The sequence below is a fragment of the Lagopus muta genome, chromosome 1 (genome assembly GCF_023343835.1).
Source record: "Lagopus muta isolate bLagMut1 chromosome 1, bLagMut1 primary, whole genome shotgun sequence".
NCBI lineage: Eukaryota > Metazoa > Chordata > Aves > Galliformes > Phasianidae > Lagopus > Lagopus muta.
The window spans coordinates 160,625,028-160,643,122 of record NC_064433.1 but is presented as its reverse complement, the minus strand read 5'-3'; the positions used below and the strand labels follow the sequence as shown (position 1 = coordinate 160,643,122).

General features: G+C 39.9%; 1 protein-coding gene across 1 annotated transcript in view; it reads right to left on the bottom strand.

Annotated features, from left to right (window-relative positions):
• Positions 1–18,095, bottom strand: part of DIAPH3 (diaphanous related formin 3) — a 249,057-nt gene that overhangs the window by 94,161 nt on the left and 136,801 nt on the right. The window contains exons 23-24 of the mRNA XM_048932696.1: positions 17,679–17,918; positions 13,588–13,717 (exon numbers count right to left, since the gene is read on the bottom strand). Of these exons, the coding sequence (XP_048788653.1) occupies positions 13,588–13,717; positions 17,679–17,918 (370 nt within the window). The remainder of the gene's footprint in view (positions 1–13,587; positions 13,718–17,678; positions 17,919–18,095) is intronic.

Below are 18,095 nucleotides of genomic sequence, written 5' to 3'. Positions count from 1 at the left end.
TCACGGACAATTTAGGACATGATTGTTAATAACTAACTGCTTTGAGCATACAGTAATATTGATTTACAATTATTAAGAATGAACCATTAGCATGAAAAATTAATGAATATCAGTCTAGTAAAGTTTTAAAGTTTAAACGAGACCAAATTTATCATTACAAACCATTACCACCATCTTTAGATACACAAGCAGAGACACACAAATACACACATGAATAAAAAATCTTGCAACACTTCTCTACTCATTAAGCTTTCTCATCTTCAAGAGTCTACACATATTCATTATTTATTCAGCTCTTCTATTCCACTGTGCATTATACCACTTCAGTGTTCCTCTTGTAAATTATTTCTGCGTAGCTCATTTGATGTTTTTGTCTTCTGCAGATACCTATGTTTTTCCCAATAACGTATACAAATAACATTTCATTTGTCTTAATCTCACTACTGCTTAAAATTCTTTTCACCTTCTTCCTGGAAGATCTACCAAAAATAAAATTCAGATAGCAGAATCAAAATTCGTAGCAGTCTTCCACTTAGTCAGCATAGTCAACATTCTTGAAAACTATAATTTAAGGCAGAAAAACATACCATACATAAGTAAATAATCTGGAAAATAAACCTTGAATTTAAAAAAGGGAATTCTGAAGAAAAAAAAAAAAGGAAAAATGTTCCTAACCTGTTAGTTAAGAACATTGTTCAAAGAAAAACTCTGAATTGAATAGATGACTATTCCAAATCTGAATTTTCTTAAGAACTTACAAATGTGCAACCTGCAGAACAGCGGAATCATCTGTTGATTTTTGTTACTGAATGTAATAGCATATGGATCAAATCATGAAGTTTGTGCTGTTTTCTGAAAACACAAAAAAAGCCATCCAATAAACATCAATCTTGGCTACCTGAAAAGGCACCCTGTGAAAGTTCCACTCCAAACAAGACAAAGCAAAAATCCCAAACAATACATAACAGAAAGATTATTAGCACATACTACTAAGAAATTTGCCATAAACTTTGAGAAAATCTGTAATAGAAAAAAAAAAAATTCCTCTTGACAAATGAATTGTGGTTAGCATATACATTAATGCTGTTCTCTCATGCTGTCTTAATGTTTTTAGATGTAGGAGGTGATGTTCTGTTTTTTAAGGAATACATACTAAACTTCACTTGGCCTCTTTTTGCCAGAGAAGGGGATCAAGGAAAGAGAAAAAGGAAATGCCAGGGAAAAGCAGTGATTCACAGAATGAGACAATGGTTGTGATGGGCCCTTCTAGGCCCTCTAGTCCCTTCAGCACCTTCATGTTCCACTCTCCATCTGATGTCTTACAGTGTGCCCAGGCCTCCCTTTCACTGGGCAGAGGTGGACAGAAATGGACACAGTACTCAAGGTGTAGCCTGAGTACATGAAGTAATACCAATAGCATAATTTCAGGTGTGTACTACTTCTGGCTGTAAAATGAAGTTAATTCTTTTCATAGCAGCTAGAAAACTGATAGATGTGATTTGAATTTATGATGAAAATCCTCCAGTAGCACACCAGTATTTTAGTTATTGCTTAGTAGCAAACACAGTTTGCTAAGCCACCTTTGTTTCTCACACTACCTCACCAGTGGGCTGGGAGTGGGCAGGAAGCTGGGAGGGCACAGGAGCATACAGCCAGGACAGCTGACTCAAACTAACCAAAGGGATATTCCATACAACGTGGAGTTGTGTTTAGCAATAAAAGCTAGGGGAAAAGGAACACAAGGGAAAAAATTTGGAGTTATGGCATTTATCTTCCCAAGTGCTAGGTGTGATGAGACTTGCTTTCCTAGACATAGTTGAATATCTACTGGAGAATGGGAAGTAGAAAATGAATTCCATGTTTTGCTTTACATAGTAAACTGTCTATCTCAACCAACGAGTTTTCTCATTATTGCTCTCCAGATTATATTCCTCATCCCCATCTTCACCTGTGGTAGGAGAAAGATTGGCTGCATGATTGCTACCTAGCTGTCTAATGATATCAGCTACACAACGAATTTCAGAAGAAGTACTATTAAAATACACTTCTAGTATTAAAAAAAACTGTGTGATAAGTTAAGTCTCAAAATAATTAGAAGTGTATGTATTAACAAAAGTGTATGTATTACACATTTATCTATTAAAAATAGATCTAACAGTGGACACACCTTAAGCACTCTCCCAAAAAAATCTTCCTCTTCATTCAAATTCAGTGCTTATTGTTATTCACCACTCTATCAACATTTATTTTTTTTTCCTTCCTCAGTGAACATTTGAGTAACATCTAACTAAAAACAATTCCTACCTGGCAAGTTAACAAACAATATTACTTGCAAGTTAAAAATATATTACTTTTTTACTCAAAATATATTAAAAATATAATTTGGTTCCTTGTTTCAAAAAAAAAGAAAAAAAGGAAAAAAAATAATTATCTGTAAAAACAATGAATAAAGTCTCAAAAAATGAGAAAACAGGTAAGTTAATTGTAGAGGAAAGAGAGCCTGCAGTTTTATATTGTTATTATAATGTGAAAGGAATACCCTTATGTAAATTAGAGTCAAGCACAAGTAAAACGGCAGCCTGGGTAGATGCAGTATAAATCTTCAGAATACCATAAAATAAGAAATTAGTAAAGTGTACTAAATTACAGAAATATTTCTTGACTGAAATACTAATAGAAAAGCAAGAAAGTCATTGTGGTTAAAAGAAGAGGCAGCTTTAATTATATGAATCTTCAGAAACTGCCATATCAGTACATACATTAGCTACAATGAAAGTTGCTCCTGCTGATCTAAGAGTACTTAAAAAACAGGATTTGTTATACTTCAAAGCAAAAAGGTATCTTTAATTCATGTACTGTAGTAGAAAATTAAGCCTACTTCTCGTATTACAAAAGTAGAAACTAAAACATTAGCAGGTAATGGGGAAAAAAAACCCACAGTGAATTAAATACCCTGAAGTAAATTATAATTGCACAGGTAACCTGTCCCTTGCTGCTTGCGTGGGAAAGATATATTAGAAAAAATTAAAATATATTTTTCTAAAGGAATAATTAATTTACATATTTTAAGTGTTTTATCATTTATAGAGTACCATAAACTAGATCTTGATTGTGAACAGAGAAAGTTTCATGGGTGAAATAGCAATTGGTGACTGTCTTGGACACAGTGACCACAAAGTGCTTGAATTTTAAATGGTGATAGGAGGAATCACAGAATCAAAGAATCATGGAATCACAAGTTTGGAAAGGAACTACAAGATCATCTAATCCAACCCTACTCCCATTGCCATTGCTACCATAAGTCACTAAACCATATCTCACAGCTCCTCATCCAGATGCCCCTTGAACACTGCTGGGGATGGCGACTCCACCACCTCCCTGGGCAGCCATTTCAGTGCCTGACCACTCTCTGAGAGAAGTTTTTCCTTATGTCTAACCTAAACCTCCTCTGGTACAAACGCAGCCATTTCCTCGGGTCCTGTTTGTTGCCTGGGATAAGAGGCCAAACCTTTCCTCATCACAACCTCCCTTCAGGAAGTTGTAGAGAGCAATGAGGTCTCCCCTGAGCCTCCTCTTCTCCAGACAGAACAATCTCAGCTCCCTCAGCCACTCCTCATAACACTTGTGCTCCACACCCCTCACAAGTTTAACTGTTTTTCTCTGGACACATTCCTTCTTGCAGTGAGGGGCCCAAAACAGAACACAGTACTCAAGGTGTGGCCTCACCAATGCTGAGTACAGGTGGATGATCACCTCCCTGCTCCTGCTGGCCACACTGTTTCTAACGCAGGTCTGGATGCCCTTGGCCCTCTTGGCCACCTGGGCACACTGCTGGCTCATGTTCAGCTGAGCATCAACCAACACCCCCAGGTCCCTTTCCTCTTCACAGTCATCCAGCCACTCAGCTCCAAGCCTCTAGTGCTGCATGGCGTTATTGTAGCCAAAGTGCAAGACCCAGCACTTGGCCTTGTGTTGAACCTCATTCCATTCACCTCAGCCCAGCGATCCAGCTTATCTATATCCCTCTGAAGGGCCTCCTTACCCTCAGGCAGATCAACACCACCTCCCAGCTTGGTGTCATCTGCAAACTTACTGAGGGTAAGACGGGCCCCAGTACTGACCCCTGGAAGACACCACTTGTAATGGATCACCAGCTGGACTGAACTCCATTAACCACTACCCGTTGGGCACGGCCCTCCAGCCAGTTCCTTACCCAAAGAAGGGTATGACCTGTCCAGGCCATGGGCAGCCAGTTTCCCCAGGAGAATACTGTGAGAGACTGTCAAAGGCTTTGCTGAAGTCTACGTAGACTACATCAACATGGACCAGACTAGTGACAAATCTACCAGTCTGGTCACCCAGTCGTAGAAGGGGATGAGGTTGGTCAAGCACAGCCTGCCTTTCATGAACCTGTGTTGGCTGGGCTTGATCACCCAGATGCCACACGTGCTGTGTAATCTCACCCAATATCATTTGCTCCATAACTTTCCCTGGTACTGAGGTCAGGCTGACAGGCACATAGTTGCCCAGATCCTTCTTATGGCTCTTCTTGTAGATGAGAATGACTTCGGCAAGCATTCAGTCCTCTGGGACCTCTCTAGACAACCAGGAGCTACCAGCTCCCTCAGCACCCTAGCAAACCTTAGCAACTTCCTTGCAATCTCCCTAGGTAGCCTTCTTCCAGAGCATGTAGACTCTTTTTCTTCCACAGTCTCAACAGTAGTACCCAGTTCATCCACACCGGTCTTCTTCCCCTACATCTCGCCTTACGGCACTCAGGAACAGCCTGTTCTTGTGCTTTTAAGATTTCCATCTTGAGGAGCGTCCAGGCTTCCTGCACCACTTTACCCTTAAGGAATGACTCCCAAGGGACCCGCGCTACAAGCATCCTGAACAGATCTCAGTCCACCCTCTGGAAGTTCAAGATAGCAGTTTTGCTGGTTACCCTTCTGACATCTCCAAGAATAGAGAATTCTACAATTTCATGGTCGCTCTGCCCAAGACCTTCCCCAACCTTCACATCTCCCACCAGTTCTTCTCTGTTAATGGAGAGCCTGTCTAGCAAGACACCACTCCGGTAGGTTCTCGTACCAGCTGCGTAAGAAAGCTATCTTTCACACACTCTAGAAACCTCTTGGACTGCTTCCTCTGCACTGTATTATATTTCCAACATACATCAGGGTGACTTCCGCAAGCTGCTCATAGAATGCCTCGTCCAACTCTTCATCCTGATTAGGCAGTCTATAACAAACTCCCATCAAGATGTCGCCCCTACAGGCCTTCCCCCTGATCCTTACCCACAGACACTCAGCTTTCAAGCTCTTCAAAACAGTCTTTAATATAAAGGGCCATACCACCACCCTTCCTTCCTTGCCTATCCCTTCTGAAGAACTTGTAGCCACCCATCACAGCACTCCAGTCACAGGAGTGGTCCCACCATGTTTGGGTAATAGCAGCTAGGTCATGGTTAGCCTGATGCACAATCACTTCCAGCTCCTCCAGTTTGCTGCCCATGCTGCACGCATTGGTATAGATGCACTTCAGCTGAATCATCTGCCTCACCCCCTGCTCAAGCATCATTCCCCTAGGCTCATCTCTGGTGAGCCCAGTTTTGTCCCCTTCCCCCATCATAGCTAGTTTAAAGCTCTTTCGATAAGCCCTGCTAGCTCCTGTGCTAGGATTTGTTTCCCCCTTTGAGATAGGTAGGTTCCATGCATGGACAACAGGTCAGAGGCCAAGTAAACTGCTCCATGATCGTAGGTTCCATGCATGGACAACAGGTCAGAGGCCAAGTAAACTGCTCCATGATCGTAGGTTCCATGCATGGACAACAGGTCAGAGGCCAAGTAAACTGCTCCATGATCAAAGAATCCAAAGTTTCTGCCTGGACACCAGCCTCTGAACCAATTATTCATGGCTTGTGCTTTCCAAGGCTGCTCTGTGTCCCTCACTACCCCTGAGGGTGTAGAACAAAAGATCACTTGAGCTCCCACTCCTTGAACTAAATGTTGTAAATCCCTGAAATCTCTTTTCATAGCTCAATATTTACACTCCTTCACTTCACTTCAACTGACGCATCTTCCACAGCTACAGCACCATATGGGCAGTGTGCACTGTGTTCACTCGCTGAACCTCCCATTCTCAGCAGGTAGCAACAACAGTTACCCATGGGCAGTGCTCCTGAAACTATTTAAAGCTTATTATCAGGTGTGAATGTTAAGGGCAGGTGATGTCGCATTCATAGGGTGTTTAAACTGTGTCGCTAACGTACCAGCTCCACCCTTGCTGACTCAGGAGTCCGCCTACAAGCTGCCAGCTCCCTAGCACAAGCGCAGCACTGTTGCTTGCTTTAAAAAAGCCTTAGAAAGCAGACACCCAGCCCCCCCCAAAAAAGACACCCAAACCCCAGCCCTGGATAGCAGATATCAAGCTGCTTGGGGAACTAGTAAATAAGGTCCCCTGAGAAACTTCTTTTGAAATCATTGGGATTTGTTGGTGCTGGTCACTTTTAAAGTACTACTCCCTGAGAGTAAAGAAACAGGCAATTCCAAAATGTCACAAGTCAAGCAGGTGGGACAGAAGGCCAGCCTGGCTGAACAAGGATCTTCTTCTAGAGCTTAGGTGGAAAAAGGTGTATAGCAACTGGAAGTGTGGTCAGGTGACATGGGAAGACTATAGTGAAGCTGTTCACCTTGGAAGGGAAAAAATTCATGCAGCCAATGCTGAGTTGGCACTGGCCAATACTGTGGAGGACAGTAAAAAGGGTTTTTTTTCCAATACATTAACAACAAAAGGAAGGCCAGAAAGAATGTTGGTTTGTTAGTTGAGGAGAAGAGTCATCTTACAAAGCAGAGATATTTAATGTCGTCTTTGCCTATGTCTTCAACACTGATGATGGGCACTGGCATTCCAGGTGCCCTAAGTTGGAGGACTGTGACTGCAGTAATGATCAATTTCAAGCCAATCCTGACTTTGTGTTAGATTTGCTGCTCTACCTGCATGCATATAGGTTCAGAGGATCAAAGGGGATTCATCCCAAAGTACTTAAGAGTGTTGGCTGATGTTGTTGCAAGACCTCTCTCAATTATTTCTCAGCCGTCTTGGCAATCTGGAGAGGTCCCAACTGACTGGAAGCTGGCAAACATTGTTCCGATTTTCAAGAGCAAGAAAGAAGATCCTAGTAATCACAGATCTGTCAGTCTCCCTTCAGTGCCTGGTAAAATTATGGAGAAAATTATGCTGAGAGTTATTGAAAAATGCATGAAAGACAAAGTGGTCGTTGGTCACAGCCAACACAGGTTCATGAAGGGAAGGTTCCTGTTGAACTAACTTAATTTCCTTTTGTGACAAGGTCATCTCTCCTTGAGCACAAAAAGGACACAAAACACTTGCTTAGACATTCACTGTGAAAAAGTTAGCGCATGTGAAGTCAACTTTCTTTATAAAAATACACATCTGCAAGAGTACTAAAAGGATTTTAAAATACACGAGCTGTGGTCTTTTGAAACTGCTTGATTTTCTGAAATTCCAGTGCAGAAGTGGTATTCAAGATAAAAGAGAATATCACAGGTAATGAAACCAGTATATATAAATGCCAATTTGGCAAAGACATCTGTATGAGAACTGTTGAGTCAAGGCCTGAACCACTGATGGATCACCTGAGGCAAGGACAGAGTCACCCACTGGAGCACAGGTGAAGGTGATTCACCTGTGTGACTGGAAGAGGTGGAGCCTAGCTCTACCTCTCCTAGGCCCCATTTAAGGGCTGACTGCTGCTAAAAAAGAATTTTTTTCTAGAGATTCCTTTGCTGTGGAGTCTTTCCTGTGAACCCAGATTTTTGGAAACCAGACCAGGTATGTGTATGGAAAGGGGGAACCTGTAAGTCGTGAGAAGATGTCCTACATGGGCTATGAAGGAGTGTGCGTGCTCCCCCGACGTATCTGAGCTCGTGAGGTTAGGTTGCTGGGTGGGGTAGGGAGATTCCTTGGGGAAGTTTGTATGAAGGGGACCTGTAAGTCGTATGCAAGGAAAGAGCAATAGCTTTCCCTCAGAGGACTGGTACCAGTGGGTATCTTGTCAAATGATAACATCGGAGTTATAGGTTGTGTTATTGTTATCTCCATCTGTCGTAAGTGTTTGGTACCGTGTATTTGAGTAATTGCTATCAAAACATTCAAAAGGAGTCTGGAGGTCTGATTTGGTGAAGTGTGAAGCCAGTATTATGTATGATTGCGAGTGAATGTATTGAATACTTGAGACGTGGCACAGCTGCAGGGTGAGTGCGGAGTATAACAACGATCGTTGTCTGACTGTCTTTACATTTTTGTATGAATGGGGATGATGAACCCATAGAGAGATTCCCACTCCATTCAGGGAATGAGTGTAAACTTGTTTATGTAATATCGTGTTCTGCTTGCGACGAGGTGCATGAGGGAGATGGGTCAATCAGTGCTAGTTCTGCAGCAAGATGTTTATAACCAAAGGATATGGATTGTTAGGGAAATGCTATATGGTATTGAGGGTGTTTATGGAAACTGAAGAACTGTATTGTTTGATTTCTGGGTTTTGAAGGGAATGGGACAAGCTGTTTTGATGGGATAAGAAAGTGCAATTGTTAATGGTATACGGAAGTATAATTGAGGGTATGTGGAAATGTAACTGAGGGTATGAATAGTGGAATAGTTTGCAAAGGGAAAAAAGGGTTAAAAAGAAAGTGAGTTTATCTGCGCTGGCATAAGAGCAATCCCCCCACACTGTTCCCCTGTGAGCAGAACTTGGTGTGAGAGGGAGAGCCAGGGACAGAGACTGCTGCTGTAAACAGCATTACTTGCAAAGGGGGAGGTGGAGAGGGTAGGGCACTGGAAGTGAGAGTAGCCTTCATCTTCAGAGATCTAGGAAACCCGAAATCTCAGCACTAGAAGCCTTTGGAGAGGAGGAGGTGAAACTGAAATATCATGTTAGTAGTTTATGTAATGATGAGAGTTTAGAAAGTGAAAAAGTTTGGGAAGGACACAGGGTGAGGAAGGCAAAGATGAGCAGGGTGTAAAAGGGTTGTCAGGACTGAAGAGAGGTGAGCGATATGGAGAGGAAAAAAAAAAAAAAAAAAACACACAACAAAGACAACAACAAAAAAACTGACTGAGAAACAGGGATAGTAAGGAAATTGGGAATAACAGCAGTTGTTACTGTTGTGGCACTAGATTAGGGCCATAGGATCCAGAGATTCCCTCAGAGAGAGGTAGGGGGGGCTCGAAGAACCCAGGGAGGGCTCCACCCCACTGGAACAGGAAGCAGTGTGCAAACTGAAGGGAAATAGAACACTGGTGGAGAAATCCTACCTGAGTGAGAGGGAACTATCTCTGATTGCAAAGCTGAAGGATGGAAATCTGGGAAGTTTACCCTAGCAGATCCACTGGTTAAACTGCAGCTAACGGAGCAGGATAAAGAGGTTTATCTTTTGGTGGGTATGGGTGCCTCTTACCACCTGTAGATGATTTGGTTAAAGTAGTAGGTGTTACTGCTCAATAAGAAAAGGCTTACTTTTGGGATCATTTAAATATAGGCTGAGAAAACAAGTAGGAATACATAAATTCTTGTACATACCAGGTTACTCTGGCAAGATTTATTAGAACAAATGAATGCAGAGATTAAATTCAATAAAATTGGAGCTAAGGTTCAAACAATATTAACTGATTGAAAATTGTTAAGTTTGGATTTAACACAAACTGGGAGAAACAAGGTTGTACCTCCAGAAGCTACAGAAATCTTAAATAAGGTATGCTTAGATATGTGGATATCAGGGATACCTGGCAGAACCAAAATTGCAGCCCTAAATAGTAGTTAAGTTAAAAGCAATAGTTAGCCCAGTAAAGCAGTGCCCTTTGAGGATATGTGATTGTAGAAGAATAAAAGAAATAATAGATCATTTTTTGGAGTCTGAATATGTATCCAAATAGAATCCAACTATAGCTATAGTTTGGTACAAGATTTGAGGGCAATTAATAGAATAGTTGAATGCATAAAATCAGTGGTGGCAAATCCATGCACTTTATTAACCAAGTTAAGGAATTAGTAGGTGGAGTTTACCTTCTGGATTTGAAAGACACCTTTTCTGCCTGGTTTTGTCAAGGGAGGCCTAAGGTTATTTGCCTTTGAATAGGAAAACCCTAATATCGGGAGAAAAGACTCAGTTAACCTGGACAGTGTTACCCAGGGTTGTGAGAACAGCTCAGTGATTTCTGAGAGCTGGTCAACTTGTGAGCCTGAGACTTGGATTCCTCCATCCCAGGGTAGAATCTTACTGCAGTGTGTGGATGCCATGGAAACAGAAGAGGACTGTGTGCAATGGACTGTGAGTTTGCTGAATTTCTTGGTTTAAACGATTATCAAGTTTCTCAACAGAAAGCACAAATAACTCCATAGCAAGTGACATATTTGGGATATGAGATTACAACTGGACTTCAAACATTAAGGACTGTCAGGAAAGAAGCCACCTGCCAAATCCCTGAGCCACAAACTGCCAAGGAATTCCGTACGTTCCCAGGAATGAGGGGATGATGCTGACTGTGCATACACAGCTACGGACTGTTGGTAAAGCCAAAATATTATATGAAATGGGGAGGCAAGGAGACATTCTCTCAGTTGAAACAAGAACTCATGAAGGCCCCCCTGTTTGGGGGCTACCAGACATGACCAAACCATTCTGGCTGTTCTTGCATGAAAAACAAGGAATAGCCCTGGGAGTCCTTGCCCAGAATATTGGACCCTGTCGAAGGGCTGTGGCACACTTCTCCAAACAGCTTGATGAAGTGAGTAAGGGATGGCCAGGGTGCTTGAGGGCGGTGGCTGCACTAGTACTCAATATTCAGTATTCAAGATTCAATATTCAAATATTCAAGAAGCCAGTAAATTTATGCTAGGCCAGAGAATAACAGTTTTAATGTCTCATACAGCGTCTACTGTATTGGAGGTAAAAGGGGGGCATTGGCTCTTACCCTGAAGGTTCTTGAAATCTCAGGCTATCCTGGTAGGGCAAGATGATGTAGAAATAATTGTAACTAATATTGTCAATCCAGCATCATTCCTTAGTGGAACTCCTGGAGAACCAGTATTTCATGATTGCTTTGAGCCGGTTGGACCTGAAGGATAAACCCTTAGAAGATTGAGAAGACACCTGGTTTACTGATGGTAGCAGTTTTGTGAGACAAGGAAACCGTAAGACAGGATATGCAGTAACTGCTACCGACAAGGTAATCAAAGCACAACCATTACTAGCCATTACCTGTGGGGACTTTTACCTCAGAAGGCTGAAATAAATGCCTGGACAAGAGTCTTGAATATATGGACAGATGCTAATTATGTATTTGGGATGCTACATGCTCGTAGTACCATCTGAAAAGAGCAAGGACTGCTCACACACAAGGAAAACAACATGTTGTATAATCGCCATTGGTAGATTTACACTGTAAAAGACATCAGAAAGGTAATACTGTACAGGAAACTGGAAAAAAGACGATGGATCAGGTGGCAGAATAGGTAGTTGAAGAAGGCTTTAATTTCAGACGGTAAACTTAAAATCTCTGAATCTGAGTCAGAATCTGTAAAATATTCTAAAGAGTATAGAAATTCAATTAATGATTTAGAAGGGAAGAGAGCAAGCTGACAGATGGGTGCATGCCCAGACGGACACATTCTTATGCCCTTTAGTATTTTCTGGAAACTTGTTCTAGGGCAGGATGAGAAAATATATTGGGCAAACAGACACTACAAAGTACAATCTTAGTACCAGGAACAGGGTACTCTTGGGAAAGGAAACTTTCCAGAGCAACAATGGCAAATTGATTTCTCGGAACTCCCAAGAAAAGGGGTGTATCGCTGTATATTGGTACTGATACCTTTCTACTGTGGCCAGAGGTATTTCCCTGTAGGACTAATAAGGCCAGGGAGGTAACTTAAGTGCTGTTACGTGAAATAATTCTGAAGTTTGGGTTCCTGCAGCAATCTCAGATCGAGGCCCACATTTTGTTGCTAAGATGGTCCAACAAATAAGCACATTATTAGGAATTGACTGGCAACTGCACACACCCTATAGGCTGCAGTCAAGTGGCCAGGTGGAGAAAATGAACCATCTAATCAAATTAGAAATAGTAAAACTTGGCCAAGAGGCTGGGATTCCATGGCTGCAGGCACTGCCTCTGGCACTTTTAAGAATTCAGACAAAACCCCAAACCAAGGAAGGATTAAGCCCATATGAGATTCTTTATGGGTGATGTTATACTGTACAAAAGGGAATCCGAATGCAGGCAGGGGATGAGGTGTTGAGTGAGTATATGGTCAGCTTGGCAAAGTAGTTAAAGAAAATTGATTATTTGGTACCGGGACATGGAGCTTGGATGATCCAGTGCATAATGTATTACCAGGCAACTGTGTTTATGTTAAATTGCTCTCAGATCCATCTTTGGAACCGAAGTGGGAAGGACCCTACCAAGTACTTCTGACCACCCACACAGCATCTAAAATAGAAGGACTTCATGGATTCATCATGCCCGCCTGAAGAGAGCACCCAGACCACAGTGGACAGCAGAAGAGGAAGGACCATTGAAAATCAGGATTCGAAAGCACATATTAGACTTTGATGACAACCAGTGTGATTGTAGTAGCAGTCACAGCTTGGCAAGAAAATAGTTACTTGAGAATGATTGAGAAAATTGGCCAAGCTCTCAACAGATCTTGCTGGATATGTATAGCTCTCCCTAGAAGAGAAGGAAGAGCGTTGGCTTATGGGATAGTAGCAGTAAATTGGACAATTCCAAATTGGGTGGAAATTTGGAGTATAGAAGATAAGCCACACAAGGGCCCTAAGTTTGATTTACTAGTTATTAACTCTACTGGGCCTATCTTTGTAGATAGGAAAAACAATAGTGAAGGCGGGGTGGGGGTTGGATGGTGAAATTTGACAGGCATTGGGTGTAGCTGGGAATATGGAACTCTGGAACAGCATCAGGGACCAGTGAAGCTGGAAGGTGGAAGTAAGGTGAAGGGAGTGATCCTAGAATAGATGAGGTGTCACAATGGGTCTCAGATAAAAACGTACTCGGAATTGTAGGGATGGGAACATCATTCACCCACCAAGGAAGTATGAACAGGCCCTAGCCTTTCTGCATTTCTGAACAAAAGGACACCCAGTAATCATGGAATCATAGAATGCCTTGGGTTGGAATAGACATCAAGGATCATCTAGTTTCAACCCCAATGCTATGGGCAAGGTTGCCAACCACGTGATCAGACTGAAAGATGAAAGTGATTTAAGATCTTTTAACAGAAAAGAACTTCTAGAAGAAATCTCTTCTGGAAACTGAATCTAAAGGACATGTTAGAAAAAGTATTATGGGAAATCTTGTAATTAAAAAGGATGGAATGATATACTATATTTGAGAACACTTGCAGGAGCAAAAGTTACTGATCACTGATATAGACCAGTAATATGCATTCTAAAAATAATATTAGTATAAAACAAGCATCATCTCACGGGGGGGGGAAAAAAAAAAAAAAAGTACTGCAATGCACTCAGAATTAGTTATACAAACCTTTACTAGCTTTATCCAAATGCTGAAAATCTTCAACAAAATTCAGAACATCTTGATAGTTTTCTTCACACACTTCCACAAGAAAATGGAGCAGTGTTGTTTTTTGATCTGCTGACTTCGTGTCTTTCAGCTAGGCAAGAAAAAAAAAAGTGTTAAAACACTGAGGATAAGATTGCCTCTGAATATTTTAGTAATTAATATATATTGCTAATTGTGAATAAGAAAAAAGATAAGAACAAACTGTTGAACTGGAACAGTTCTTGGAGAAAACCTGAAGTAATGGATTCATATTTCCATCCTTGATGAAAATAAGAATTAAATATTTTTTTCTATGAAATATTTGAGTTCATTTCTAAGAAACAGTATATGTTTTTCTTTTAAAATGTATTTATTTAAGCAATGTGTCAGTGTCTGAAATCATGATCAAATTTATGATAATGTAAACAAACAATTCAGAGCTCAATCTGCAAAATTTATCAATAAATGATGTAAATATACACTTCATAGGATGACTCCTTACCTGTGATCCTAACTCTGGCTTAACACGCAAGAAGTGTAAGCTACAATCTCAGTTTGCACAAGTCATAGTTCAGTTCACAGACCTGAACGTTCAAAAAGTTATACTTCCAAAATCGTTAAGCATAAAATTTTCTGTCTGAATCTTTTGTACACACAAAAATGATTTCAAGCCTGATCAGTTTAGGACTTGTATCTATGTATGTAAAAATACTAACAACTAACAATAAGCAAGCATTCAGTTATACGTTTCTGTTGTAGCCATCTTATTGGCTTGATATAAAAGTCGGAAAATCAGATAAACTTTTTTTTTTTTCCCATAGTGTCAAACTGAAACAGAGAATTCTGGATGGCGCTTAACAATCAAGTCAGCATTTCATACATTCCTGTTAAAAGTCATCAATTGTTTTCTAAGATCAAGATGATACAAACAATAAATCTGATGAGCTATGTGCCTCCATTTTTTTTTTCCTTTACACAAGTATGTTTATGTGAGACAGTTTTCAAGATAAAACTCATGAAATTCATATACATTGAAACAAACAAAAGAAAATAGGGTCACTACTACATGTACTGTAATAAAATAAATTAATTCTACTGTATTGAGATTCTCAGCAATAAATAACTGTTGGAACATCACACAATTTCTACGAGAATCTGCTTAAAATATATGTAATCATAAAAAGTTAGTTTTAAAAACAAACTGGGGTTCAAACACACATTTATGTTTAATATATCAGTAGTTAATAAATTACTATTGGCACACCAACATCGTATCTCTCTTCTCAGTATACGTAGCAGACTTATTTACATTTCAATTCTTCATGATGCAGGAAGAAGTAAAGATATGGGTTTATCTTTGCAAAGCGGATAACTCATTGAGTTTCTCAGGCATAGTCAAAAAAGAGAACAGCAACCTTACTGAAAAATACTGAGCAGAACACCAAGCAGTCTGCAATTGGTAGCCTCATAGTTTTTCAGTCAAGAAATAGTGGTTTGGGTGGGATCATCTTTCAACTTAACGCTCATTTTTTGTAACAATTGAATCAGTTTCTTATTCTCAGAACAGAAGAGGTTATACATTAACTAAGCCAGAACACACTGCTCAGAAAAACAGAAAAAATTACACATACATACTTTTACCTCTGTGTTTCAAGACACAGTTTCATAACCAATGAAGGCTTGGCAATCACGTACTTACTAAATGGCTTCCCAATGCTTCCCAACTACTATTAAGGCAGCATTACCTCACTCAAGAAAAGAAGTTTTTAACCAAATGGTCTGGCATTTACAAACAATCAGTGTGAAGCAATGCCAAATCAAATACGTATGAAAACTTTGCCATTTGAACTTTATTTTTAATTTGTATATTTCTTAAGTAAATGAAATATATCGAATACTATAATATATGATTATGTATAATTAAAGAAGTCCTGAAAGATGCAAAATAGTATCACCATTTCTAATCATATGACGTGACGTAATATCAAAATTACACCCTACTAGGCATTTTGATCATACGGAGAGAATTACCTTTTTCTGTAATAGCGTGTATCTTTATACTTAAATCACTAACAGTCTATTAGTAGCAATCAGTATTTTTCCTGAGCAGAAGATTAGGTGTCTACTGACATCCATTTCAACCTGAATTATTCCACGATTCTAAGAAACCCAATCCCTAACAAGTTAACTACGTAGGTTGCTCCAAAAATAATGCCTCCTATTTATGTCAATGGAAAACAGAACAGATACAAAGAGCACAATAACCCTAATTGATAGACTAAATTCTCAGCTACAAAGCACTATTTGCTTACATACCCACTACCATTAACTATATATTTTCACCAGCAATGAACAAAAGCCATGCATATCATGCTTGTAAATATGTGCATGGCTGTCTGGATTGTGGATTTTTTTTCATGTAGTTGTTGCCACTGCTGAAACATACCAACTGTCTCACCGTGCTAACACACACTGTTCAGTCTCCATAACAGTATGAAGGCAGTTATCACAAGCATTTTGCAAAGCAGAATAAATATGGAATGATCTTGGATAAATAATTTAAGGTGTAGTAAATAAAAATAGAGCCTGAACTGCTCTACATAGGAAGACCTGACTTTAGGTCATGGCTTACCCTACAATGCTCTGGTATTAAATGCACAGGACAAGCAAGTTAGTTAGATTTGCAAGCTTACAGGTTATCTAGCTTTATAGGAGGTTACACTACACTGCTGGAGGGGAAAAAAAATGAATGAAAATATGTTGATTACTGAGAACCTAGAGCGTGAGTTCCAACCTTTTGCCTTAATTGAGATACAATGAGTAAAGAGGAATTGTCTTGGTCCACATACAGAATATATTATATATATTATATATATATATATATATATATTTTTGCTTCTTAAATCACTAGCATGTGTAAGCAATAAGTGATCTTAAATCACTTTCGTCTTTCAGTCTGATCACGTGGGTTGGCAACCTTGCCCATAGCATTGGGGTTGGAACTAGATGATCCTTGATGTCTATTCCAACCCAAGGCATTCTATGATTCCATGATTACTGGGTGTTGTTCAGAAATGCAAAAATAATGAATACCTTCTATGTTATTATGTTGTCTCACATCATCGAAAGTGGATGTTGGTGGCATGGCAGTAGAGGTCAAGCCTTCCTGATAATATTCCCTTATTACATTTTGTTGTTATACACTGGCAGTAGACGACAGTAGAGGGGTGGTCTGACAAAATGGCATCTGACATAGAAGTGCATATAAAGCAAAAGCGTGCCACTGAACTCCATGTGGAAAAAAATGGCACCCACTGACATTCATTGGTGCTTGCTGAATGTTTTTGGAGACCAAACAGTGGGTGTTAGGACAGTGAGGGGGTGAGTGGTGTGTTTCAGCAGTGGCAACAGTAACATGTAAGACAAGACATTTTCTGGACAGCCATGAAAAGCTGTGACACCACAAAATGAAGTGCCAATTTGTGTGAAATGGTTAATGGTGGTGATGGGGAAAAAACTATAGCACTAAATAGGGTTAGCCAATTAGGCTTAGTTTTTTTTTTTAAGTTAACACTCAGGAAAGAATAGATGTCTTCTTGCATTACATTGTCACTCTTTCAACTTTTACATAAGGAAAATTAGAAGCAGCTGGAAACTAATGAAGCTGAGCAACAAGAAAAGGAAAACAGATAAGGAAAAATGTTATAAGAAAGAGAAATCATAACTATCTCATTACAGATTAAAATCTTAGAAGTGTTCAGACATGTAAATCTACAGTGCAACCAGGATCACATTGATACGGTCCTTCCATAGCTTTAGTTTGTTTTGGTTTTTATTATAATTTCCTCAATATGAAATATTCTGAAAGTTCAAATGCAAGTCAGTCACAAGACGACTGTACATAGATAAGCTCTGTATTGTTCAAATCACCATCTAATGTTTAGAATTAAGAAGAAAAAATAAATAAATACAAACAACTGCAGAGAAAACATCAAGATAAGGTATTTAGGAAGTACAATAAAAACAAATAAAGAAATGAATGTAATACTCAACATGGACATTTCAAAACTCACTTTACAGAGAGAGCTGAGGTTATATCCAAAGGTCTGTGCATTCCGAGAACCTGCATTCATGTAGTTTCCCATTAACAGTACTAGTTCCAGGAGCTTGCTGAAGCTTTTGCTCTTTTTTATCTCTTCACAAGCAGCACTGACAGCCATGATGTCAGGTTTGATGTTGTTCACCTGCTCCTCAAACTGAAGCTTAAAAAGAATAGCAGTGAGCCGTGGCCGTAGTCTCTTCACGTTGCTCATCTGATTGAAAAGAAAATAGGAGATTTCCTTTAAAATTCATGCTACACTGTACAAATGCATACAATCTGAAATGATTTATTGGTGTGACAGGCTTGAAGAAGCAATATATCTGCTATAACTGATAGCAAATGAACGAATGAATGAGAGACACTTGGGTAAGCAACTGAAATCCCATCT